This window comes from Panthera leo, chromosome D3 (genome assembly GCF_018350215.1).
Source record: "Panthera leo isolate Ple1 chromosome D3, P.leo_Ple1_pat1.1, whole genome shotgun sequence".
NCBI lineage: Eukaryota > Metazoa > Chordata > Mammalia > Carnivora > Felidae > Panthera > Panthera leo.
This window is the reverse complement of record NC_056690.1, coordinates 6,274,454-6,299,338: the sequence shown is the minus strand read 5'-3', so window position 1 is coordinate 6,299,338 and position 24,885 is coordinate 6,274,454. Positions and strand designations below refer to the sequence as shown.

General features: G+C 45.2%; 1 protein-coding gene across 2 annotated transcripts; it reads left to right on the top strand.

Moving 5' to 3' along the window:
* The first annotated feature begins 7 nt into the window (after positions 1-7).
* On the top strand, positions 8-24,885 carry SNRNP35 (small nuclear ribonucleoprotein U11/U12 subunit 35). 2 transcript variants are annotated; one of them, XM_042911314.1, is made up of 2 exons: positions 8-82; positions 24,029-24,885. In XM_042911314.1, exons 1-2 carry the CDS (start codon positions 20-22, stop codon positions 24,770-24,772), a joined length of 807 nt encoding a protein of 268 aa, XP_042767248.1. In that variant the 5' UTR covers positions 8-19; the 3' UTR covers positions 24,773-24,885. The 2 variants fall into 2 exon arrangements, with proteins under 2 accessions (XP_042767248.1, XP_042767249.1); XM_042911315.1 differs by lacking the exon at positions 8-82 and adding an exon at positions 19,900-19,980.

The window sequence follows — 24,885 nt, the reverse complement described above, 5'->3', positions numbered from 1 at the left end:
CAGGAGGGCGGCCTCCAGGATGTGGTTTGGGGCACGAAAAGACAACAGAAAGGGAGGGCAGCCGAGAAGAGGAACGCAGAGGGTAAGGGTGACCGCGATTGCTCCTGGCTGGGAGGGGTTGCAAACCGGGGAGGGGGAGGGGCCTCCGCCTGAGCCCCGCCCCCGGTGACGGCCGCCACCGCCGCCGGGTTTCTATGGAGACGCAGCGGAGTTTCCACAGCGAGTCTGGAAAAGAGAGGTGAAAAGCCCACAACTTTTTCTTCTGTGCTCACGCTTTCCAGCCATAGAATTTGCATTGTACGTGGAGGAATATCCGGGTCTCTGTGGGGGGTGGGGGGTGGGGGTACTTTCGGAGTGCTGTTGGTGGCTGCGCGCGGGAGTCCGGAGGCCCGGGTCGCGCACAACTCCCGGGTCGGTTGTCACCAGGACCTGTGTGTGGCATCTGACTCTCAATAAAATGGAGAATCCCTGCGCTGTGCACTTGGCCGATTCCCGGGCTCCTCCCCTTAGGCAGCGTTGCAGGCTTGGCAGATTACTTAACCCTCAGCTTCCTGCTCGGGGAGTAAGAGCACTTACGTGGTGAGGTTGCTGCGGGAACATACGAGGTGAGGTCAGGAGATACTGCATGTGACAAAAGTACTTCGGAAGTACGCAAAAAGTGTTCTCCAACAAACCCCGCTTGTGTGAGAGACACGTGGCACGTGGGCTGGGGTGTTAGGAGTACTAAACAAGACAAAAATCACTGCTTTGAAAATTAGAAAGCATTCTACAGGTAAGGTATTAGTAAGAATATTAGCAGTGTGGATTACAAAACGAGTTCTTTTAGGTTTGATTAGAAATTTGTAATAGTCATAGGCAGAAAACTTTGCAATGGTGCCGGTCTTTCCCGGGAATATATTGCTGCCTTTGTATGGGGGTAGATGTACCTGATGTTCTCCACACTGAGGTTCTACCATCACAACGGTGAGTGGCCACGGATAAAATAAGCAAAGAGCAAGGCAGGCAAACAGAAAAGACACTATTTTCAGGGTACTGTGTTCTAAAGATTGGAGCCAGGCCCCCGGGCAAGGACTCAGTAATCCATAAATCACAGAGGTGACAACGCCCAGTGATTAAATAAGGAGATAAAATGTTAGACTTGCCATAAATAAAGTATGGTATATCCAAACAATGGAATATTACTCCACCATAAAAAGGAATGAAGGATTAGAACAGAGTGCCCAGAAATAAACCCTAGCATATATGGTCCAATAATTTTCAACAAGGGTGCTAAGACCATTCTTGGGCGGGGGGTGGGGTGGGGGGCGGAGGACAGTCTTTTCAACAAATGTTGTTGGAAAAATTGGATACCTACATGCAAAAGTATAAAGGTGGACCCTTGCCTTACACCATATATAAAAATTAACTCAAAATAGATACAAAAGACAAAGCTATAAACCTCTTAGAAGAAAACATAGGGGAAAAGCTTTATGTCACTGGATTTAGCAACGATTTCTTCAAAAGCACAGGCAATGAAAGAATAAATACATAAACAGGACTACATCAACACTTAAAACTTGTGCATTCAGGGTGCCTGGGTGGTTCAGTAGGTTGAACATCTGACTTCAGGTCAGGTCACGATCTCAGGGTTCGTGGGTTCGAGCCCAATTCTGATCCTCTGTCTCCCCCTCTCTCTCTGCCCCTCCCCTGCTCACACCAAAGTTAAAAGTTTTTCAAAGTTAACTTTTTCAAAGTTAAACTTTCAAAGTTTAACTTCTTCAAAGTTAAAAGAAAAAAAAACAGGGGCACCTGGGTGGCTCAGTCAGTTAAGCTTCCGACTTCGGCTCAGGTCACGATCTCACGGTCCATGAGTTTGAGCCCCGCGACAGGCTCTGTGCTAATAGTTCAGAGCCTGTAGCTGCTTCAGATTCTGTGTCTCCTCTCTCTTTCCCCCTCCCCTGCTCGCTCTCTCTTCCTCTCTCTCTCTCTCTCAAAAATAAAAACCAAATAAATAAATAAAACATTAAAAAAACACCTTGTGCATCCAAAAATATATAAAAATAAGAAAAAAAACCTTGTGTGTCCAAGACCACAATTAACAGAGTGTAAAAGCAGCCTACAGAATGCGTGAATATATCTGCAAGTCAAATCCGATAAGGGTTATTAGGGGTTATTATCCAGATTATACAAAGAACTCCTACTATGCAATAATAAAAAAACCTAGGGGCACTTGGGTGGCTCAGTCGGTTAAATGTCGCACTCTTGATTTAGGCTCAGGTCATGGAGCCTACTTTTTTTTTAGTTTATTTATTTATTTTGAGAGAGAGAGAGAGAGAGAGAGAGGGAGAGGGAGCGCGCGCGCACGTGAGTGTGAGTGGGGGAAGGGCAGAGAGAAAGGAAAGAGAGAATCCCAGGTAGGCTCCATGCTGTCAGCGTAGAGCCCAATGAGGGACTGGATCTCACAAACCGAACTGTGAGATCATGACCTGAGTTGAAACCAAGAGTTGGACACTTAACTGACTGAGCCACCCAGGCACCCCTGGAGCTTACTTAAAAACAAACAAACAAAAAACAAAAAAAATCTAGATAAAACATGGGTAAAGTAAAAATAGATGTAAAATATTTAGCAAGATATTAGCAAACAGAATTCAGCACTACATAAAAATTATTATACACCATGACTAAGCAGGGTTTATTCCAGGGATGCAAGGCTGGTTCAGAAAAGATAATCTATGTCATCTACCATAGTAACAGGCTAAAGATTACACACACACACACACACACACACACACACACACACACAACTATTAGAGCTAATGAAAGCTCAAGGTTCCAAGATACAAGATCCATATACAAAAACCAATTGAATTTCTATATACTTACAAGGAATAATCTGAAAATAAAATTTAGAAAACAATTCCACTTAACAGTGGCATCAAAAAGAATAAAATATTTAAAAATAAATTTAACAAATGAAGAAGATGACCTGCACACTGAAAACTACAAAATCTCATTGAGAGGAATTAAGATGTAAATAAATGGAAAGACATCATGTGTTATAAATTATAACAAGATGTTTAAGATGGCAATATTCTCCATCTTACATTTCCAACTGATCTCCAGAATCAGCATAATCCCTATCGAAATCTGTGCGGAAAACAGTTAACATAGCAGGCCCGGGAATGCTCATTGGAAAATCCTGCTTTCAAGGTTGGCCTTAGCTAGGATCTGGGAACTTGTGTTTGGGGAGGGTTCCCACCGCCCCATCTGAAAAGAGTAGCTCAGTGTTCCTTAGTTGTTCATGCAAACAGCATAGTTCACTGGCTTCCTCCGGGGAGTCTGGAATTTTGGTATGTGCTAGGCAGAAGGTATCTGCATGACGAGCCCCCTTAAGAACTTCTGGCACAGTCTCTAATGAGCTTCTCTCACAGACAACATTTCACATTGTCATAACTCATTACTGGGAAGTTACACCAAGTCAAGCCAGTCACAAAAGACCTCCTATTGTATGATTCCGTTTGTGTGAAATGTCCAGAAGAGGCAAACCCACAGAGACAGAGCACCTACTATGTGCGAAGTCTACAGTGTCGTGGTGAACTGGGATCTGGAGTTGAGCGGTATGACTTGAACCTCACAATTGCTACTTGCTGGTACATAAGTTTGATCAAGTTCCCCAATCTCTGCAAATCCACACTTCTTCACTGGAAACTGGAAAAAATAAAAGTATTCCCCAAGGTTGGCATGAAGGTTAGATGACATAATGCATGAGAAGTGCCTAGTCCAGGGTCTAGCACATCACAAGCATCAATGGATGTTGACTATCATTGGCTATTATTATAAAGCGTTAATGATCTTAACTCTTAGATCCCTCATAGAATTCGACAGTCTCAACCCTTCTCTCTCCACTGGGAAATTATGAAAACAGTTATGAGTTACAACAGCGGTTCTTAAAGTGTTCTCCCCAGACCAACAGCAATGGGGTGCATGGAAACTTCTCAGCAATGCAAATTCTTGACCCACTGAATCAGAAACTTGGGGAATGGGCCCTAGCAATCTGTGTTTCCACAGCCCTCTAGATAATTCTAATGCATGCTCAAGTTTGAAAAACAATAAATGATAGCACAGTGTTCACAAGGGTGGGTTCTAGACCAGACCACAAGTGTTCAGATATTGAACACTTGAATCTGCCACTGGCAAGCTGTGTGATGTTAGGTAAGTAAATCATGCCTCTACTCTGGGGCTTAGTTTTCCCATCTGTAATATGGGGATAAGGATAAAATCTAGTTTGTGGGGCTCCTGGGTGGTTCTGTCTGGGTGGCAGCCTGGAGACTACTTTGGATTCTGTGTCTCCCTCTCTCTCTCTCTGTCCCTCCCATGCTCGTGCGTGCTCTCTCTCTCTCTCTTTCATAAATAAATAAATAACAAACATTAAAAAAATCTAGTTCATAAGATTGTTGTGAAGTGCTTTAGAACAGTGACTGGCACATAGTAAGTGCTCAGTAGATGTCAGCTATTATCTTAAGCTACTTACCACTCAAATATGAAACATAAGAAATTTCTCAAGTTCATATAATTATTGGGGAACGAGATATGGAAAGTTGGATTAGTAACACATGTAGAACATGTTTACAACAAAGTTTTTTAAAGTCACAAGGATAGGGGTGCCTGGGTGGCTCAGTCGGTTAATCCTCTGACTCAACTTGGGCTCAGGTCATGAGCTCACAGTTTGTGAGTTGGAGCCCCACGTCAGGCTCTGTGCTGACAGCATGGAGCCTGCTTAGGATTCTCTCTCTCTCTTTCTCTCTCTCTCTCTCTCTGCCTCTCCCCTGTTCTCTTTCTGTCTCTCAAAATAAATAAATAAACTTAAAAAAAGTCACAAGGAGGGGCGCCTGGGTGGCGCAGTCGGTTAAGCGTCCGACTTCAGCCAGGTCACGATCTCGCGGTCCGTGAGTTCGAGCCCCGCGTCGGGCTCTGGGCTGATGGCTCGGAGCCTGGAGCCTGTTTCCGATTCTGTGTCTCCCTCTCTCTCTGACCCCCCCCCCGTTCATGCTCTGTCTCTCTCTGTCCCAAAAATAAATAAAAAACGTTGGAAAAAAAAAATTAAAAAAAAAAAAAAAGTCACAAGGATATATCATTATACAAGTTAAAAAAATTTTTTTAAACATTTATTTATTTTTGAGACAGAGAGAGACAGAGCATGAACGGGGGAGGGTCAGAGAGAGAGGGAGACACAGAATCTGAAACAGGCTCCAGGCTCTGAGCTGTCAGCACAGAGCCGGATGCGGGGCTCAAACTCATGGACCTCAAGATCATGACCTGAGCTGAAGTCGGCCGCTCAACCGACTGAGCCACCCAGGTGCCCCGTACAAAGTTTTAAAAAGACTTGAAGGGGCACCTGGGTGGCTCAGTCGGTTAAGCATCCGACTTCAGCTCAGGTCACGATCTCATGGTCCGTGAGTTCGAGCCCCGTGTCAGGCTCTGGGCTGATGGCTCGGAGCCTGGAGACTGCTTCCGATTCTGTGTCTCCCTCTCTCTCTGACCCTCCCCCATTCATGCTCTGTCTCTCTCTGTCCCAAAAATAAATAAACGTTAAAAAAAATAAAAAATAAAAAAATAAAAAGACTTGAAGACACACTCTTCCCCTGAGATTTAAGACAGTGTATATAGGGGTGCCTGGGTGGCTCAGTTGGTTAAGCGTTCGACTTCAGCTTAGGTCATGATCTCATAGTTCATGAGTTCAAGCCCCATGTAGGGCTCTGTGCTGACAGCTCAAAGCTTGGAGCCCTGACAGCTCAGAGTTTGGAGCCCGCTTTGGATTCTGTGTCTCCCTCTCTCTCTGTCTCTCCCTCTCCTTAAAAATAAATAAACATAAAAAAAAAGTGTATACAGCTGCACTAGCCCCCCACTACCCCCACTCCACCCTCTGTGTTTGAGTAGAAATCAAAGTGCAAAAGGGATCCTAGAGTAAAGTCATGCCTTATGGTTAAACAAAGGAAAAAGTGACATGGAAAACAAAAGTTGTGGGTGGGTCACACTTAAAGAAACTATAAACGTTTGCAGGCTAATGCCCACCAGCAGTTAAGTTCCATTAGCAAACATCTGGTGGTCCTATCTTGGTACGTCAAGTAGACTTAAGTCTTACGCTCCTGTGAATACCTATGGCACCATTTATTTCCTGGGTGGTACATCAGTATGGCTTTCTTCACGTTCTTTAAATTATTTCCAGGTCTTCTTACCCATAAATCATGCACGGAAACAGCCAAGATTTTGGAGACTTCCCAGTTTGGCTTAAATGCCTGCAATCCCGGGTCAGTGACTTCATCTCTAGGAGTTGAAGGGCTTTAGAAAAGAATCTGGTTGCAGGAAGGGCAGTGCCCAGGGCACTAGTTTTTAATCTGTTTGCACAAGAGCATACTTTTTTTTTTTTTTTAACTTGGGTGAAATATTTATTTAGGGTGCCGAGTGGGTGGGGAAGCATTAAAGGAAATTTTGGCAGAAGGGAATCAAATTCTCCTCCCCACTCTCCAGCCCAGCTCTTGATCCACCCTGGAATGTAAAAAGCTGTTCCTCAAATAGTCGTTGAGAGAAATGAATGGTCCCGGCCCAGTGCTGGCAGATCTGCGTAAGATGCTATCCGTGTGCACAAATGTCAACTAGGGTAGTCCACGCTGCCCTCCAGGTCTTCTGCTGCCTTTGTAGAATATTGTGTTATTAATTTCTAATCACCCTTGAACCTGTTGACCCTTGAACAACATGAGGGGTAGGGGCTCCGACCCCACGCGCAGTCAGAAATCCACGTATGACTTTTGATTCTCCCCAAACTTAACTACTAATAGCCTATTGTTGGCTGGAAGCCTTGCCAATAATGTAGTCAATCAACACATATTTTGTATGTTATGCGTATCATATACTGTATTCTCACAATAAAGTAAGCTAGAGAAAATAAAGGTTATTGAAGAACATAAGGAAAATATATTCATAGGGTTGTACTTATCAGAACAACCCACATGGACGCACATAGTTTTTTTTTTTAAGATTTTCTTTTTAAGTAATCTCTACACACAATGTGGGGCTCGAACTCACAACCCCGAGACCAAGAGTCACACGCTCCACCGCTCCACTGACTGAACCAGCCAAGTTTAAAACTGTTATTCAAGAGTCGGCTGTCGCTAGACATGGCAGTCACAGAGATGCCTTTCAGATGACCCTTCAAGAGGCCAAGAAGCACGTGAAAAGATAGCCAATGTCGCTAATTGGAGAAATGCCAGTCAAGCCACAAGGGGAGAATACCTTGCCCAGACATTAGGATGGCTATTCTTCAAACAAAAACAAAACCCAGAAACTAAGAAGCCTTGCAGAGGATGCGGACAATCGGAACCCTCGTGCTTTGCTGGTAGGAATGTAAAACGGTGCAGCTCATGTGAAAAACAGTATGGTGTTGCTCAAAAAATTAAAAATACTGGGGCGCCTGGGTGGCTTAGTCGGTTAAGCGTTCGACTTTGGCTCAGGTCATGATCTCGCGGTTTGTGGGTTCAAGCCCCGTGTGGAGCTCTGTGCTGACAGCTCGGGGCCTGGAGCCTGCTTCGTATTCTGTGTCTCCCTCTCTCTCTGCCCCTCCCCTGCTCATACTCTGTTTCTCTCTGTCTCAAAAATAAATAAAGCATTAAAAAAAAAATACAATAGCCACATGATCCCACAATTCCACTTTCGGGCATATAGCCAAAAGAAAGCAGGATCTGGAAGAGATCTTTGTATACCCATGTTCATAGCAGCATTATTTACTCTAGCCAAAAGGTGGAAGCAACCCAAATGTTCATCCACAGATGAATGGATAAGCAGAATGTAGCCTAGCCCTACGGCGGAATGAATTTCTGACAGTTGCTACAACATGCATGAATCTGAGAACGTGATGCTAAGTGAAAGAAGCCAATCATAAAAAGGCAAGTGCTCAGGGCGCCCGGGTGGCTCAGTCGGTTGAGCGTCCGACTCTGGCCCAGGTCATGATCTCACAGTTCGTGAGTTCGAGCCCCGCCTCGGGTTCTGTTCTGACAGCTCAGAGCCTGGAGCCTGCTTCAGATTCTGTGTCTCCCTCTCTCTCTGCCTCATCCCCACTCATGCTCTGTCTCTCTCTGTCTTAAAAATAAATAAAACATTAAAAAAAACAAGGCAAGCGTTCTACGGTTCCGCTTACACGAGGTGCCTGGAATAGTGAAATCCATAGAGACAGAAAGCAGAACAGTGGTTACCAGGAGCAGGGGGCTGGGCTGGGGGAGTTTTTATTTAATGGAGACAGAGTTTTAGTTTTGCAAGATAAAAAAAAAAGTTCTGGTGGTTGGTTGCACAACAATGTAAATACACTTAACACTATGGAGCTGTATGCTTAGAAATTAAATGGCAATCAGAATTTAAATGGTAAATTTTATGTTTCCTCTGACCACAATTAACAATTAAAAAAAAAAAAAAAAAAAGGAAAGCACTGGCCGGTCAGTGCGAGGGTTGTGGTTCGCTGACTGCCTCTAGCTTCAGCACCTTTGGATTCCGCACGGCATTCTTGCCAGGGCACACTTCCCAGAGGCTCTCAGCTGATGACTGAGCACAGCAGGGAGACGAGGACCACGCCATTTGTGTCCCCCACGGGACAGCTCTAAGGGGCAACCTGCTCTGGGTCCTCCCCCGCTCCGTGGTCAAGTGCATGCTGTAGGCTGAGGCTCTCACTTCCTGTTTCTTTCCTTTCCTTTCTAACATGTCAAATCTGCATCCTGGTCTGAAGGCGAGTTTCTCTGCCCAGCGTTGCTTCCTCCTTCTCTGTGACTCACAGGTGTATCTCCACTAACCCCCTTTGCGCTCCTAAGTTGGTCTGACCCTTTGCTCACCAGAGGACCTAACTAACACAAGACACGTGTAAATATATGCTCACTGTGAAAAACTGTAAATGTTCCTTGAGTAGATAGAAGAGGTGAGAGATCCTCCCCCTGCAGTCCTGCCATTACCCCAGAAACAGCTAATGCTGGCAGCTTGATGTAACCTACCTACACCCGCACTCATCTAGTAGCCACCAGCACGCGAGCTCTTGAAATGTGGCTAGTCCTAACCAAGTTATAAGTGCACACTGGAATTCAAAAAAGAGAACATAAGCCGTCTCTCTAATGATACTTCTACTGATTACCTGTGAAAATGATGTTTAGAATGTGCTGGGTTTATTCTATTTAGAATAAATGATTAAAATTAGCTTCACTGGTTTCTTTTTACTTTTTTAATGTGGTCACTATAAACCTTAAGATGACACATGTGGCTGACATCCTCTTTTTATGGAACATCACTGCTCTAGATCAGTGTGGTCTGACAGAACTTTCTACAGTGATGGAAATGTTCTGTATCCACACTGTCGGATACGCGAGCCACTAGCTGCCACATCTATGGAGCACTTGAAATGCGGCTGATCCGACGGGGAAACCGAGTTTTTAAATTTTAAAAATTGGAATGAATTAAGTTGACCTTTATACAGCCAGCCGCAAAGGGCCAGAGGCCAGCATGCTGGCAGCCACGGTGCCTCCTGGATGTTCACGTATGTACACACTTCCACGCACATATGTACATTTGATCGAGGTATAAACACGTTATACCTTCTATGTTAAGGTGCACAGATCTCTGTTGTACACCTTGGTGGATTTTCATAAACGTGTAACTCTATAACCACCATCAAGATAAAGGTATAAGACATCCCCAGCACTCCAGGAGACTCCCTCATGCCCTATCCCAATCGGTAATAACTTCCCCCGTAAGAAAGCTCTATTTTGACCCTTATCATTGTCACAGGTCAATGCTGCTTGTCCTAGAATTTCCCATAAATTAAAATGTGTAGACTGTACTCTTTGAGTCCGGTTTCTTTGCTCATCATCATATCTGAGAGATTCAACCACATTGTTAAATATGGTAGTAGGTTTCTTCTTTTTTCTTTCTAAACACACGCATATGTATTTTAATTTTTTTAATGTTTATTATTTTTGAGAGAGAGAGACAGAGTGCAAGCGGGGGAGGGGCAGAGTGAGAGGGAGACACAGAATCCGAAGCAGGATCCAGGCTCCGAGCCGTCAGCACGGAGCCCGATGTGGGGCTCCAACTCATGAACCGTGAGATCATGACCTGGGCCGAAGTCGGACGCTTAACTGACTGAGCCACCCAGGCGCCCCTCCACACAGATGCATTGTGTAAACTTTTAATTTAAGAACAACTTCAGATCTGGGGCACCCGGGAGAACACTACTTTATCTGCTTTGGCCGCTGGGGAGCCTTTAGGTGGCTCCAGTGTCCCCGTGACATCATCATCATCGTTTTTTGTTTTGCTCTGTTTTTAGCCCTTCCTTACTTTCTGGCACTACAAGTCGCTCCAAGCTCACCTTGTGTATTTCTTGCCCCATTTCTCCCAGGAGCACTGGTTATTTTTTTCTTTTAATGTTTATTTTTGAGAGAGTACGAACGGGGGAGGGGCACAGAGAGAGGGGGACAGAGGATCCGAAGCCAGCTCTGCGCTGACAGCAGAGAGCCTCACGCGGACTCAAACTCACGAACCACGAGATCATGACCTGTGCTGAAACCGGACGCTTAACTGACTGAGCCACCCGGGCGCCCTGGCACTGGTTACTTTTACTAGAGGATGATACCAGAAAGCCAGATCTGGGTGCTAGGTTGTGCTGGTTGCTACTGAGGTGCACATGAATATTTAACAAAACTTTTCTTAACGTGGTAAACACATATGCATATTTACGATTTCAACTCTTCTTAGGTGTGCAGTGCAGTGGCATTAGGTGCATTCACAATGTTGTGGAACCATCACCCTCCTTCTCCAGAACTTGTTCATCCTCCTGAACTGAACCCTCTGCATCCATGAAACACTAACATTACACCCCCAACATTCTACTTTCTGTCTCTGTGAACTTGACTATTCTAGGTCCCTCGTGTAAATAAATGGAATCATACAATATTTGTTCTTTTGGGCCAGCTTACTTCACTTAGCACAATGTCTCCTAGGTTAATCCGCGTTATTGCAATGATCAGAATTTCCTTCCTTTTTTTTAATTTTTATTTTTTTAATTTTAAGTAGGCTTCGTGCCCGGCACGGAACCCAATGTGGGGCTTGAACTCGCAATCCTGAGATCAAGACATGAGCTGAAATCAAGAGTCAGACACTTAACCGACTGAGCAACGCAGGTGCCCCGTTAATACTTTTTTAAGAGAGGAAGAGAGAGCACACACAAGTTGGGGAGGCGCAGAGAGAGGGAGAGCATCTCAAGCAGGCTCCACCCTGTCAGAGCAGAGCCCGATATGGGGCTCAATCCCACAACTTTGGGATCATGACCTGAGCCGAAATCAAGAGTTGGTTGCTCAGCTGACTGAGTCACCCAGGTGCTCCATACATTTTTATTAATAATATATTTTTAGAAAACATACTACGAAGAAAGCTGTAGATATTTAGAAACTATGTTCACCTACCAAATAAAGATTCAATAAAGGGGCACGCCAGATGGCTCGGTCAGTTAAGCATCCAACTCTTGATTTCAGCTCAGGTCATGATCTCATGGTTCACGGGATCGAGCCCCAGGTCGGGTTCCTCTCTCACTGCTTGGGATTCTCTCTCTCCCTCTCTCTTTGCCCCATCCCAGCTCACACACTCTCTGCTTCTCAAAATAAATACATAAAAACTTAAATTTAATGAAGACTAGATAACAGTAATACCGTTCTTAGTAATTAGAGATAAACTTACCTTCTAAGGATAAGATTACATTGAAGATACCAGTTGCAGAAATCATCCACTTGTAAGGATTCATCAGAAAATGAGTGGCTTAAGAAAACCACCAGACACCCACCATCAAATTTAAGCACAACTGTATCGAAGAATTTCAAGGTGTAACACAATCAAGTTGTAATCTACTGGAATATAAGCACCTATGAAAAAAGAAACATACCGTAATCAGAATGCATACATCTGTTCTACAAATATTTATTGACCACCTGGTTCTCTCTTCCCTCCTACACCCAAGTTTTAAATCTGGGCTTCTTAACCATGACTCTAACGGGCAGGAGTCTTTTAGTATGCTTCAAGAATCATTTGGGGACTTGCTAAAGATGCAAATTTCCAGAGATTCTGAGCTCTCAGATCCCAGCGGGGCCCAGAAAATGGCATTTTAACAAGTTCCCACATGATTCTAAAGTCAAAGGCCCCAAGCTCAATTTAAAAAGCTATTTTGCTTGTGTCGAAAGTGAATTTATTAAATTTAGGGGTTGGGAAAATGTACAAAATTTCATGTTGTTAAAGAAAAATTTCAGGAGTGAGCCTATGAGCAAGGACAAATCTTTATTTAGGTTTGCAAACCCAGAAGGACAATCCAAATCAGTTGGTGTGCCTGTCCAAAGAGGACAAGGAGAGGTGGTATTTTTAAGGCTTATTTTATTTTTAAGGCTTAAAACTACAGCGAGGGAGAAATTTCAGCTGGTATGGGGCACTCAGCGACTGGCTGACTGCTTTTGCTCAGTATTGTGAGACAGGTGGAACTTTCCAGGTGTCTAAACACCAAGACGTTTATCATGATTCCAGGAAGTGGCTGCTCTCTGGAAAACTCCATAAAATGGTGGCTGTCGCAAGATGGAGTCAGGGTTGCCAACCCTCCCCTGGCCCCTTCTCTTCTTCATTTCCCATTGATCAGTTATGGTGGGGGAAATTCATTACAGTGGAGTCCTTCCTTGCCCAAGTCCTTCCTTCCTCTGCTCATACTCTTGTCTCTCTCTCAAAATAAATATTTATTAAAAATTTTTTAAAAATATTTTTAAGAGAGAGAGAGCGAGCATGCAAGCAGGGGAGGGACAAAGAGAGGAAGACGCAGAATTAAAAGCAGGTTCCAGGCTCCGGGCTGTCAGCATAGAGCCCGACACGGGGCTTGAACTCATGAACCCATGAGATCATGACCTGTGCCGAAGTGGAACGTCACCCAGGTGCTCCAAATAATATAAATAAATATTTAAAAAAAAAAAAAAAAAAAAAAAAGAGTTGCATGCTCTTCTGACTGGGTCAGCCAGGCACCTGCCTTTTTATCTTTAAAAAACAGTTGTGGTTTGATAAGATTATAGCAACCAGCTAATGCAAAGATGAGATTTACGTCTGTAGAGACCACACTAGGTCCCAGGTGGACATATCTTACAGAGGAAGTGAAATTAGGGATAGGAATAATGTCAAAACAGGGAAAGGAGGTTGAAGCCAATGGAGTTAGGATGCCTCTGGGGGTGGAGGAGCGATGGTTAGAGGCACTGCACGTGATCCTAATCTATGGGGCATTTTTACTGAACGAAGAAGAGTTAAAAGGGGGCATTTAGCATATGGTTGGGATGTCTGCTGAGTGGGTTATGATGACACGCAACAATTCTTCAGCGGGGGTGGGGGGGAATCCCCCGGGCTATGGTTGGGACAGCTTAATAATGGGGTTAGTATTCCAATCAGAGGCGGTTCTCTGTTTGATGGAACTTAGTAGTAACAATATTGTTAACTGGTTTTTCATCTTGAATTTGTATAGGAGTTGAGAACAAAGGATAGAGACTATAGGGTGTCAAGTCTTATTATTATTTTTAAAATTACTGTTTTAAGTAATCCCTATCCCCAACGTGAGGTCTGAATTCACAACCCCAAGATCAAGAGTCGCATACTGTACCGACTGAGCCAGCCAGGTGCCCCAGTGTCAAGTCTTATTAAAGCCTAAGAGTTAATAAGGAAGTCTTCAGTTAAGAACTCGAACCAACGGAGCAGGCAGAAGTCATGAATGACTTCAGGCCTATCTTGGGTGGTGGAAACAAGACAAAAGGAAAAAAATGAGAATTCAAGTAAAAGGAGGGTTCTGGCTTGGTCCTAAATTTTGGGTATCAGCTTTTGGGATCAGACATTGTCTCCTTCAGTTCTGGGTTTCTGAAAGTTGTTTTCAGAATCTGGAGCCCTTTTTAAACGAGAAACATGAATCTATACATGAGTCAGCCCCTTGTAGCTTTGCTGCACACAAGGCGGTTAACAATACCCGATAAAGTCCTTTCCATTTCAGCCGTAAAGAATCTCTAAGTTGATGTGTCCTCCAATAATATATTAGATCTCCAGGCTTAAGGTTGTATTTTGTCTCTCAGGAGCACTCTTTAAAATGAATCTTGAACAAATGTGGTCTTCCATATATATTCTGTACTGAAGAATTTCTCCTTATAACAAAGTAGAGGGCAAGGGATCCTCAACTATGTTCATAGGGCACTCGGTGATGATTTTGAATGGAGACAAGTGAGCCCTTCCATTAGGGGTAGATCTTAGATTTAAAAGGACAAGAGGCAAAGCTTTGGGCTGCGGTAGACCAAAGGCAGAGGTTGGTTTGGCCGACTGAGTTTTGATTATGCCATTAGAGTGTTCAACTAATCCTCTGAATATCGAGGATGGGAGGTGCAATGAAAATGTTGAGAGATGGCCAGATTTTGCAGACCTCTCAGACAGTATGACCAGAAAAAAATGTGTTCCTCAATCACCGTGTAGCTGTCAAGGAATACCCCAATTGGGAATGATATTTTTTCTAATAGGTTTCTGGCCACTGCTTTTGCTGTTGCTTGAGTGCAAGGAAATGCCTTGGTCTGGTGAGAAACACACAGATCATTACCATTGAGGAAGCTGGATGAAATCAATCTGCCAGATGTCAAAAGGCCCACTGGGAAGAGGAACTTGACCTAATGCAGTGTGATATGGTTTCCCAGGATTGTGCAAGGGGCTAAATTGTACATTTTGAAATATTTGTTGGGCAATAGTCGGAGATGGCTTCCAACAGTATTGTGCCCATAGGACCATTTTATTTGTGCCCCATATGTCATACAGATAGACATTTGTGAATCAGAAGTTTGCAGTGTCACATCTTTGGGGGCCGGGTCAGCATAATGATTGACCTTGGCTTCAGGGGTATCTTGTTTGAAACGGGCTTGAACTTTTATTAATAGATAAGCTGGAGGGAAGGAGAATGGTGTCAAGTTGTTTTAATATTTAACTTTTTAAAAACATTTTTATTTTATTTTATTTTGAAGCTTTATTTAATTTGAGAGAGAGAGGAGAGCGCACACAAGCAAATGAGGGAGGAGCAGAGAGAAGGAGAGAGAGAATCCCAAAATCTGTATTTGGGAATTTCATGAAGGTCTAATCAAGGGGTAAGTAATGAGTCAGTTACAAGGATGCAGCCACAGGATGTGTTCAGTTGAGTTTTGGAGGGGTAAGGGACATAAGGTAGAAGGACTGAGAGGGGGACAATGAGAGACTAAAACGTTTGGAGAGCAAAGAAACCAGAGTTCCAATTTTCTAAGTCAACTGGCAGACAGGCGTGTGTGGTGGGAGTCTAAGAGAGTTCCAACTGTATGCAGGCCTAACACCTATGGGGGAGAATCTAGTGTTCGTTTTTTGGTGGCAGTAATGAGTATAGAGTATACTCATATAATGAGTATACAGGTGGGTTGTCGGGGCACGGAGGCAGGGAGGTGAACCTTTGGCCACAGGGTCTGATTGAAGACTGCCATACCCTTGGGGGCCTTGTAGGCCTCCATGCCTTTGGGAAAGGATGTTCAAATGGACAAAAACAAAGAAAGGCAGTTGGTAATTAGGGTGCCCTGGAGCTGCAGAAGAGGTGAGGTTGTTTTTGTTTGGTTGGTTTTAAATTTATTTATTTATTTTTGAGAGAGAGAGAGAGAGAGAGAGAGAGGGAGAGAAAGTGTGAGTGAGGGAGAGGCAGAGAGAGGAGAGGCAGAGAGAATCCCAAGCAGGCTCTGCACTGACAGTGCAGAGCCAATGTGGGACTTGAACCCACGAACAGCGAGATCATGACCTGAGCCAAAGTCAGACGCTTAACCGACTGAGCCACCCAGGCGCCCCTGTTTTTTAAAGATATAAAGGCAGGCACCTCGCTGACTCAATTGGAAGAGCATGCAACTCTTTTTTTTTTTCTTTTTTCTTTTTTTAATATTTATTTATTTCGAGAGAGAGACAGAGTACGAGCAGGGGAGGGGCAGAGAGAGAGGAAACACAGAATCCGAAGCAGGCTCGAGGCTCGGAGCTGTCAGCAGAGCCCGATGCAGGGCTTAAACTCACAGACTGCGAGATCATGACCTGAGCCACCCAGGTGCCCCAAGAGCATGCAATTCTTGATCTCAAGTAGAGTTTGAGCCCCACGTTGGGTATAGAGATTATTTAAATAAACAAATAAACTTAAAAAAAAATAACAAAGGAGCCTCTTGAGACCATGGGATCAGGTTTGGAGTAGTAGTAGTATGGAAGGCTTAGTATGAGGGTTGAGCTGTGAGGAAATATTTGGGAATCCAAGGGCGACGGTATCTAGCAAGACCCAGGAAACTGTGTAATTGTCTTTTAGTCTTGGGGTTGAGGGACCTGGGTGAAGGTAGTAATTCTGTCCGGTTCTATTTTTAGCCCATCTGGCAGAAAGGTGGCCTAGGAATTTGACTGAGGCAGAACAGAATTGTCATTTATCTTTAGATACTTTGTGTCCTTTGTTGGCTAATTGCTTCAGAAGGCATTTAGTGTCAGTGCCACAGGCCTTTAGGGTAGGAGAACATAATCATAAATCATCTATATATTGCAAAGTGTAGATGTCCCAGGGAATCAAGATCTTGTAGGTCAGCATGGAAGGTTTGAGAGAAACAGGTAGGGCTTTCAGTGTATCCCTGGGGTAGGATTCTCCAAATGTGTTGTTGATTGTTCCATGTAAAAGTAGAAAGATACCGACTTTGGGGGTCGACAGGGATGCTGAAAAAGGCACTGCATAAGGCAACAAAAGAAAAAGCAGTGGTTGCAGCTGGTATATTAGAAAGGGGGGTGTGGGAGTCAGGAGCAACAGAGTGACAGGGTATAACCGTACTGGTAATTGCCCTAAGGTCTTGAACAAGATACCTTCCTCTATTACGGAGCTCTTTAACTGGAAAAATGGGGGTAATACAAGGACTAGTAATGGGGATGATCAATCCTTTGTTGATAACAGGAGTTATTCTTATAATGGCCATAAGTACTGCTTAATATTGGGTGAGGCCTTTATTTAAAAAAAAATTTTTTTTTTAACATTTAGTTTTGAGACAGAGAGAGATAGAGCATGAACAGGAGAGGGTCAGAGAGAGAGGGAGACACAGAATCTGAAACGGGCTCCAGGCTCTGAGCGGTCAGCATAGAGCCCGACGCGGGGCTCGAACCCACGGACCGCGAGATCATGCCCTGAGCCGAAGTCGGACACTTAACCGACTGAGCCACCCAGGTGCCCCTGGGGGAGGCCTTTAATGATCAATTTGAATAGTTATTGGGGAACCAAGGTTATGTGTCATATATCGGTGGAAGAGGTGGCCCACAATTGATCAGGGAGTGCATTTAGGAATGGGGGGCAGTGGACTGACTGGGGGGCAGTCCTGAACAGATCAGTAGAATTAGGAATTCTGAAGATTGAGAAGGCAGATCTAATAGCATTTCATTTTTTTGGTCAAAGGAAGTATGGGCCCAGTGAGCCTGCAAAAAATTTCTTCCTAAGAAAAGTGTTTGGGAAAGGGGGGTGGTGCACCTCGCTGGTTCAGCCTGTAGAGCATGTGACTCTTGATCTCAGGGTCCGGAGTTCAAGCCCCAAGTTGGACATGGAGCCAACTTAAAAAAAAAAAAAAAAAGTGCTGGGGATGAGGGCACCCATAAAAAGGAATGGTTGCCTTGTTAAGTGCCAAGAATAAATCTAGGGGTTGAGATAATGGGATAGTTGGTGGCTGATTAAGCACCCTGATCATGGTCAGATGCTTTCATATTCTTGAGGCAGGGGACTGGAAAATAGACTGCGGCTGAGGACTGAATAAGGTGCCCTAATGTCTATAAGAATAAAACCATCTTCATTCTAAATGTTATAGGTGTTTGCTAAGAGAAAGGGAAAAATCCCCTTTTTGTCCTCAAATCTGATAAAGGAATGGTTTTTGAGATTTTTGTTCTTTTGGAACCATCGTTTATATTTCAAGTATTCCTTTTTGGAAGGTTCAGGATTTATTTATTTATTTTGTACTGCCTTCTAATTTATTTTGAGGTCCCCACATATGGGGAATCATTTTGACTAAATTTGCAACTATATCAGTAGTTTTTTCTAGGGCCTCATTATGAGGAAATTTTAAATCCTGTAGGGGGTCTTCCCATCCAGCCTTATTTATCCATTCTTGGGCCTATATTGGTCCAACAAGCATGCGTACTAGTTGGTAAAGGTCAGAAGGGCCTGGATTATAGGCACTGATAGTGCAAATTAGTTGTCGGGTAAACTCTTCCGGATTTTCTTTAGGGTTAGGAAAGTCTTGCAAGATTTAGAAGTTCTGTTTAGGACCGGAGGGTCAGAGGACCAGATTACTGGGATTAGGGCTGGTGCCTTTGACTTTGAAAGGGGCTATGATGTTAGTTTTGGGAGTGTGGATGGTGGCAAGGCTGGGGAGGGAGAAATTTCAAATAAGAAGGTTGGAAAGACCTGCATACACTGGAGGAAATAGAAGGCGTGCAGTGGGGGGGAGGGAATTGGATGGAAGAGGAGTGGGTCATTTTTGATTCAGTATTGAGTTGTTCTAATCCTTTTCATCTTTCTTTGGTTATTGAGTTTTGTTTGTTTTTTTTTCCTTTTGCGGAGGCCAGAGCTGAGTCTGTTCTTTTGGAGGCTACTTCCAAAAGTGCCAACTGAAATAGGTTTCCACTGATTTGGGGAAGTAGGATAGTTTCACCTTTCCAATTGTGCTCTTAAATACACCAATTTAGGGATACCAAAGGTGCGCCCAACGGGACCAGGGAGGTTTTAAATGATCTTTAGTGATTTGAGCCCAGGTTGAGGAAACTTACAGCTCCCTGGGCCCCAGATGGCTGGTGAGTGAGAGCTCTTTCTGAGAGATTGGTACCCATTCTGCATTGGAGGAGTCCTTCCCTGAATTGCTAGCAGAAAAGCCTCCTGAATTCTACCAAGGTGGGTGGTCGGGGATGTGAGAGGACCATACCTGTCATCCCCCACTCCCAGCCCGGGATTATAGGGGCCGCCGGAAGAGAAGCAACCCTGGGCTGCGGTGCTCGCTTCTGCAGGTCCAGAGATCCGCAGGAGGTGTCTAGGTCGCTTCATATCCCAAACTCGGCTCCAAACTGTTAAGCAAAAACCTCAGGAGCGAGCCTATAAACGAGTGAAAAGGAGTCAAAGCTTTCTTTGGGTCTGCAAACTGGGAAGGGCAGTCCAAGTTAGCTGGTGTGCCCGTCCGCAGAGTTGTTTTTAAAGCTTAAAGCCCCAACGAGGGAGCAATTTCAGCTGGAAATTCAGTTGGTTGCCGAGTAATCGGTTGACCTCTTTTGCCTCACTATTATGAGACGGGGAACTTCCCGGGTGTTCAAACCTCAGGATGTTTATCATGATTTCAAGAGGTGGCGGCTCGTCGGGGAACCCCACAAAATGGTGGCCGCCGCAAGATGGAGTCAGGGTTGTCAACCCTTCCCTGACCCCTTTTCTTCTTTGGTGTGAACCAGCACACGCATCCTTTGAAGACGCTACTATACCACCCGATTCCCAAACGGCGTCTGAGAATTGACACTCTCGCTGCGCGGCCAGATCCCTTCGCTGCGGAGGGCGATTCGGCCACTCCCAGACCACTAACTGCACTTTCGGTACTCGTTCAACTTAACTGTTCCATTTAGCAGTTTCTGTCTTCGTGCAAAAAGTCAGAAAAATGGAAAATTCATTCTCTTCGGGGATGCTGTACCGTCGACGCTTAACGCACGTGGATTAAATTTCTTAAAACAAAAGCAAAAACGGAAAAGGAAAAAAAAAAAAAAGAAAAACCCACCAACACACTGCCCGTGGCGAATCTGCTTCTCCCAATGTAAAGCTCCGCTCAGGCGGGCAAGAGGGATCTACCGGCGTTCGGAGTCTGGTGCTGGCTTCCGTGGGAAGGGATCCCGAGCCTTTCTGAGGTGAGTGGGAGCGGCTTGGTGGCAGCAGGGCCCGCTCCGGCGGGAAGGACGAGAGAATTCGGCCCGGACAGTGCGCGCGCTCCTGTCAGGGCCGCCATGTTGAAGCCTGGCAAACGGGAAGCCCTTTTAGGGTTGTGTTGCGGGAAGCGAGGGCGGTAGCTGGGGTGGAAGAAGGACCCCTTCTCCTCTTCGCCCACTGAAAAGGCGAGAGGTCGGGGAGGGCCAGCCTCGAGGGCCGGCGGTCAAGGAGGGGGCACTGCGGGGCTACTGGGGTGTAGGCTTCCCGCCCCCCCCCCACTTCCGCCTTCGCGTCCACCGCGCCACTGCGCATGCTCGGGAGAGTTCCGTCGGTCCGACTTCAGTTCTGTTTCCTACCTGGATGCGAAGCGCGGGAATATGCGAACTCGGCGGAGTCAGTAAGGAGAGGCACGCTTTGTTCGGTGGTTTCTTAATTAACTGACCTGTATCGTAATGTATAATTATAAAGCACCTTCACGGACACTGCTGTTTCTGATCTTCACAAAAACCTAGTCGAGTGGCGTGTAGCTACATTTTACAGATGATTTAAATTTTTCCCACGATAGGACTGGGTCTTAAACCTGGTCTTCTGTCTCCGGATCCAGCGTTCTTTTTCACTTTCCACACTTCTGCGTTTCATGATTAATTGCCCCTTCCGCCTCCATCCCCCACCAGTCATCTCTCACATCTCATCCCCGTTTTATGAAATACTGACATGAATCTAGAAATCCAAACAAACTGTAGGAAACCTCAACATAATGCGGCAAGGGAGGGAATACTCCCAGAAAGACGAACGGGAAGCCGTGAAGCCTGCTGCTCTCTTGGCATTTACTGCTTTAAAATTAATTATTAATTAATTAATTGTTTAGAGAGAGCGTGCACAAACATGCGAGGGGCAGAGAGAGAGGGAGAGAGAGGGTCTGAAGCGGGCTCTGTGCGGACCGCAGAGAGCCCGAAGTGGGGCTCAAACTCACGAAGGGTGAGATCATGACCTGAGCTAAAGTGGGACGCTCAACCGACTGAGCCACCCAGGCGCCCCCCAAAAGAAAGCCTTTTTGTGTCTTTCATTCCTCACCGGAGATGGCATTAATAGTAAAACCTAGATCCTGACAGTTTTGGGAGGTGAGGGGAGTTAAGTGCTTAGCATAGGGCCTGGCACCTCCTACGTCTTCAAGTTAACAATAATTACTATTATCGTCCTTGTTGTTTTCCTGCAACCCTGTGATGGAGGGTGGGGAGTGCGGCCCAGAGTTGGTAGGGCCAGTAGAATGGAATTGTTAGAGAATACTGGAGCAGGGAGAGAGTCGACATCGTGCTCTCTCTTTTCTTTTTTCCTTTCTTTTCTTTTTCTTTTCTTCTTTTCTTTCTTTTCTTTTCTTTTTTCTTTTCTTTTCTTTTCTTTTTTCTTTTCTCTTTCTGTCTTTTTTTTTTTTTTTTCTAATGTGGAGAAATTCCAACCATGAGAGAGAAGAGACCCAAGAGTTAGAGGCAGCGCCCAGAGGGGCCTGGAAATCCTCTCTTGTCTCATTGCCCCAGCTGTTCTCATCCTTTCGCTGATAAGGGTGCCAGAGAGGCGCTTCCTCCAAAGTTGCTGGTTAGTGCTGGCAGTCATATACCTCCTTTTACAGTTTGGTGGCAGACAGTATAAAGTCATTTTGCCTCTCAGTTCGCAATGAAGTCATCTTTTTTGTCTGATTTGGACAAAAGAAAAATTTCATTGAATTTTGATTGGAGTTAGTTCAGTTCCCCAGTGTTTATCAGGCAGTGTCGTAGAATCTGGAGATAAAGTGAAGCAGACACTAGACTGAAGAATGTTTACTGTGCGTTCGGGAAAACAGACTGAGCCACTCAGATGCCCCATATTTTAATAAATAAATATCATGGAAAGATGTTATGAATGAGGATAACTATATACATTTGACAGAGTCCTAGTTTTATAATTTTTAAATTTTTATTATTACAAAAATTTTTTTAAATGTTTATTTATTTTTGAAAGAAAGACAGAGCGTGAGCAGGGGAGGGTCAGAGAGAGAGGGAGACACAGAATCCAAAGCAGGCTCCAGGCTCTGAGCTGTCAGCACAGAGCCCGACGTGGGCTCGAACTCACGAACCATGAGATTGTGACCTGAGCCGAAGTTAGGACACTCAACCGACTGAGTGACCCAGGCATCCCTAAATTTTTCTTATCTTTATTACTTTTGTATTAAAATTTTTTAAAATGTTTATTTATTTTGGGGGAGAGAGAGGGAGAGACAGAGCGTGAGTGGTGGAGGGGGCAGAGAGAGAGGGAGACACAGAATCCAAAGCAGGTTCCGGGCTCCGAGCTGTCAGCATAGAGCCTGATGCGGGGCTCGACCTCACGAACCGAGAGACCGTGACCTGAGCTGAAGTCAGATGTCCGACCGATTGAGCCACCCAGGTGCCCAAATCCTTATTATTTGTAAAAGTAAGCTCTACAGCATGGGGTTGAACTCACAACCCCTAGGTCAAGAGTCACCTTCTCTGCTGACTGAGCCAGCCAGGTTCCTGGAGTTCTGGTTTTTGTTTTTGTTTTTATAAGTTTATTCATTTATTATTTCTGAGAGAGAGCGGGGGCTGGGGGAGCAAGGTCAGAGAGAGAGGGAGACACAGAATCCGAAGCAGGCCACAGGGTCTGAGCTGTCAGCACAGAGCCCGACACGGGGCTTGAACTCACAAACCGTGAGATCATGACATGAGCCAAAGCTGGATGCTTAACCGACTGAGCCCCCCAGGCGCCCCTGGAGTCCTAGTTTTAAGGTAACATATTTCAGTATTGGCTCTAAAGTTTTACGGAGGTGGTCATGTGAGCAGTAGCAGTGTCTTGAAATGTTGGCAAGTATTATTCCAGCAGATTCACCAGAATGTGAATCAATTACCATGTATCAGCCTCTCCTCTGAACTTAAACTTTCCACCCTCTTTCAAAAAAATTATCATGTATCAGATAATTGGAGTATGCTTGCAGGCTAAAATTACCATTGCAATCAATTCCCATGCCTAGAGGCGTAAACAGATTATCAGCCAGGGAATTGGGAAGAAATCCCATATTCCTTTTTGAACCTGAGAGCCTGCTGTTGCTGAGTCACTGTAGTTTTAGCTTTGCTACCTGTTGCAAAATACTACATTAAAAGCACCATTTTCCCTTGTAGTTTTTTTTAAGTCCTTATCTTTCTATTCTTTTAATGATGCGTACCAAAACATTTGCAGATGATCGATGTAATATCTAGAATTCCCTTTAGAGTAATCTAGGAATGGGGATGTGAGTTGCCGCACAGATGAAACCAGGCTAGGCACGTGTTGGTCAGAGTCAGGTGATGAGTTTGTGGAGGGTTATGCCATTCTCTAAGTTGGTACGTGTTCGAAATTCTTGGTAGTCAAGTTTTTAAAAACACCATTTTCCGTTAGCAGTTTCCAGGCTGGTTTTCCTATGACCTTTTTTTTTTTTTTTTTTTTTTTTTTAATGTTTTTTTATGTTGGTGGGAGGAAGGGCAGAGAGAGAGGGAGACAGAGGACCCAAAGCCGGCTCTGCGCTGACAGCAGAGAGCCCCATGTGGGGCTCAAACTCATGAACCGAACCATGAGATCATGACCTGAGTTGAAGTCAGACGCTCAACCGACTGAGCCACCCAGGCGCCCCTTAGGGCCATTTGAAAGTCTGAAAGGCAAGCCTGGATGTTGATCTGTGTTGCCACGTTATTATATAATTGGTAAGTGCCCTGAGATGATAACCTGGTCGATACACAGATGGACCACACTCAAGCACGATGCCCTCTGCTTCTTCCCGGGAGGGACGGAGGAGCAGCGGGTGAGAGCATCCTGGAGCCCCGCTGTCTGGCTTTGATTCCCATTCTGCCCACTTTCTAGCTGGGAGGCCTCAGGCCCTGGGAATCGTGCTTCCTTCCCTGTTGAAGGAAGGGGTGAATGGTAGTATCTGCTTCGTGGGGTTGTTGTAAGGATTAAATGGGTAGCTCGTAGTAGGTGCTCCCTAAAGGTTGCTGTGATCCCTCCTAGAACATGAACGATTGGATGCCCATCGCCAAGGAGTATGACCCGCTTAAAGCTGGCAGCATTGACGGCACCGATGAAGACCCACACGATCGCGCTATCTGGAGGGCAATGTTGGCACGATACACCCCCAACAAAGGCGTCACGGGAGACCCCCTCCTCACCCTGTTCGTGGCAAGACTAAACCTGCAGACCAAAGAGGAGAAGTTAAAGGAAGTATTTTCTCGCTACGGGGACATCCGGCGGCTTCGGCTGGTGAGGGACTTGGTCACGGGCTTTTCGAAAGGCTATGCCTTCATCGAATACAAAGAGGAGCGTTCTCTGATCAAAGCTTACCGAGATGCAGACGGCCTGGTTATTGACCAGCACGAGATATTCGTGGACTACGAACTGGAAAGGACCCTCAAAGGGTGGATCCCTCGGCGCCTTGGAGGAGGTCTGGGGGGGAAAAAGGAATCCGGGCAACTGAGATTTGGGGGGCGTGATCGACCTTTTCGGAAACCCATTAATTTGCCAGTTGTTAAAAACGACCAGTACAGAGAGGTAAAAAGGGAAAAGCGGGAGCGATCTCGGTCGCGAGAGAGACACTGGGACTCTCGGACGAGGGACCGAGACCATGACCGAGGCAGGGAGAAGAGATGGCAGGAGAGAGAGCCAACCAGGGCGTGGCCAGAAAGTGACTGGGAGAGAGAGAGGGACTTCAGAGATGACAGAGCCAAGGGGAGGGAGAAGAGGGACCGAAGTAAGTAGAGGCTCACCAGCACCACCAGAGCCCAGACAAAGACGCCGCGGAGGCACAGAGAGATGCGTGGCTTTTATACAAAGTGTACGTCCAGTGCTTGAATAAAACTTGCTGGTGGTGA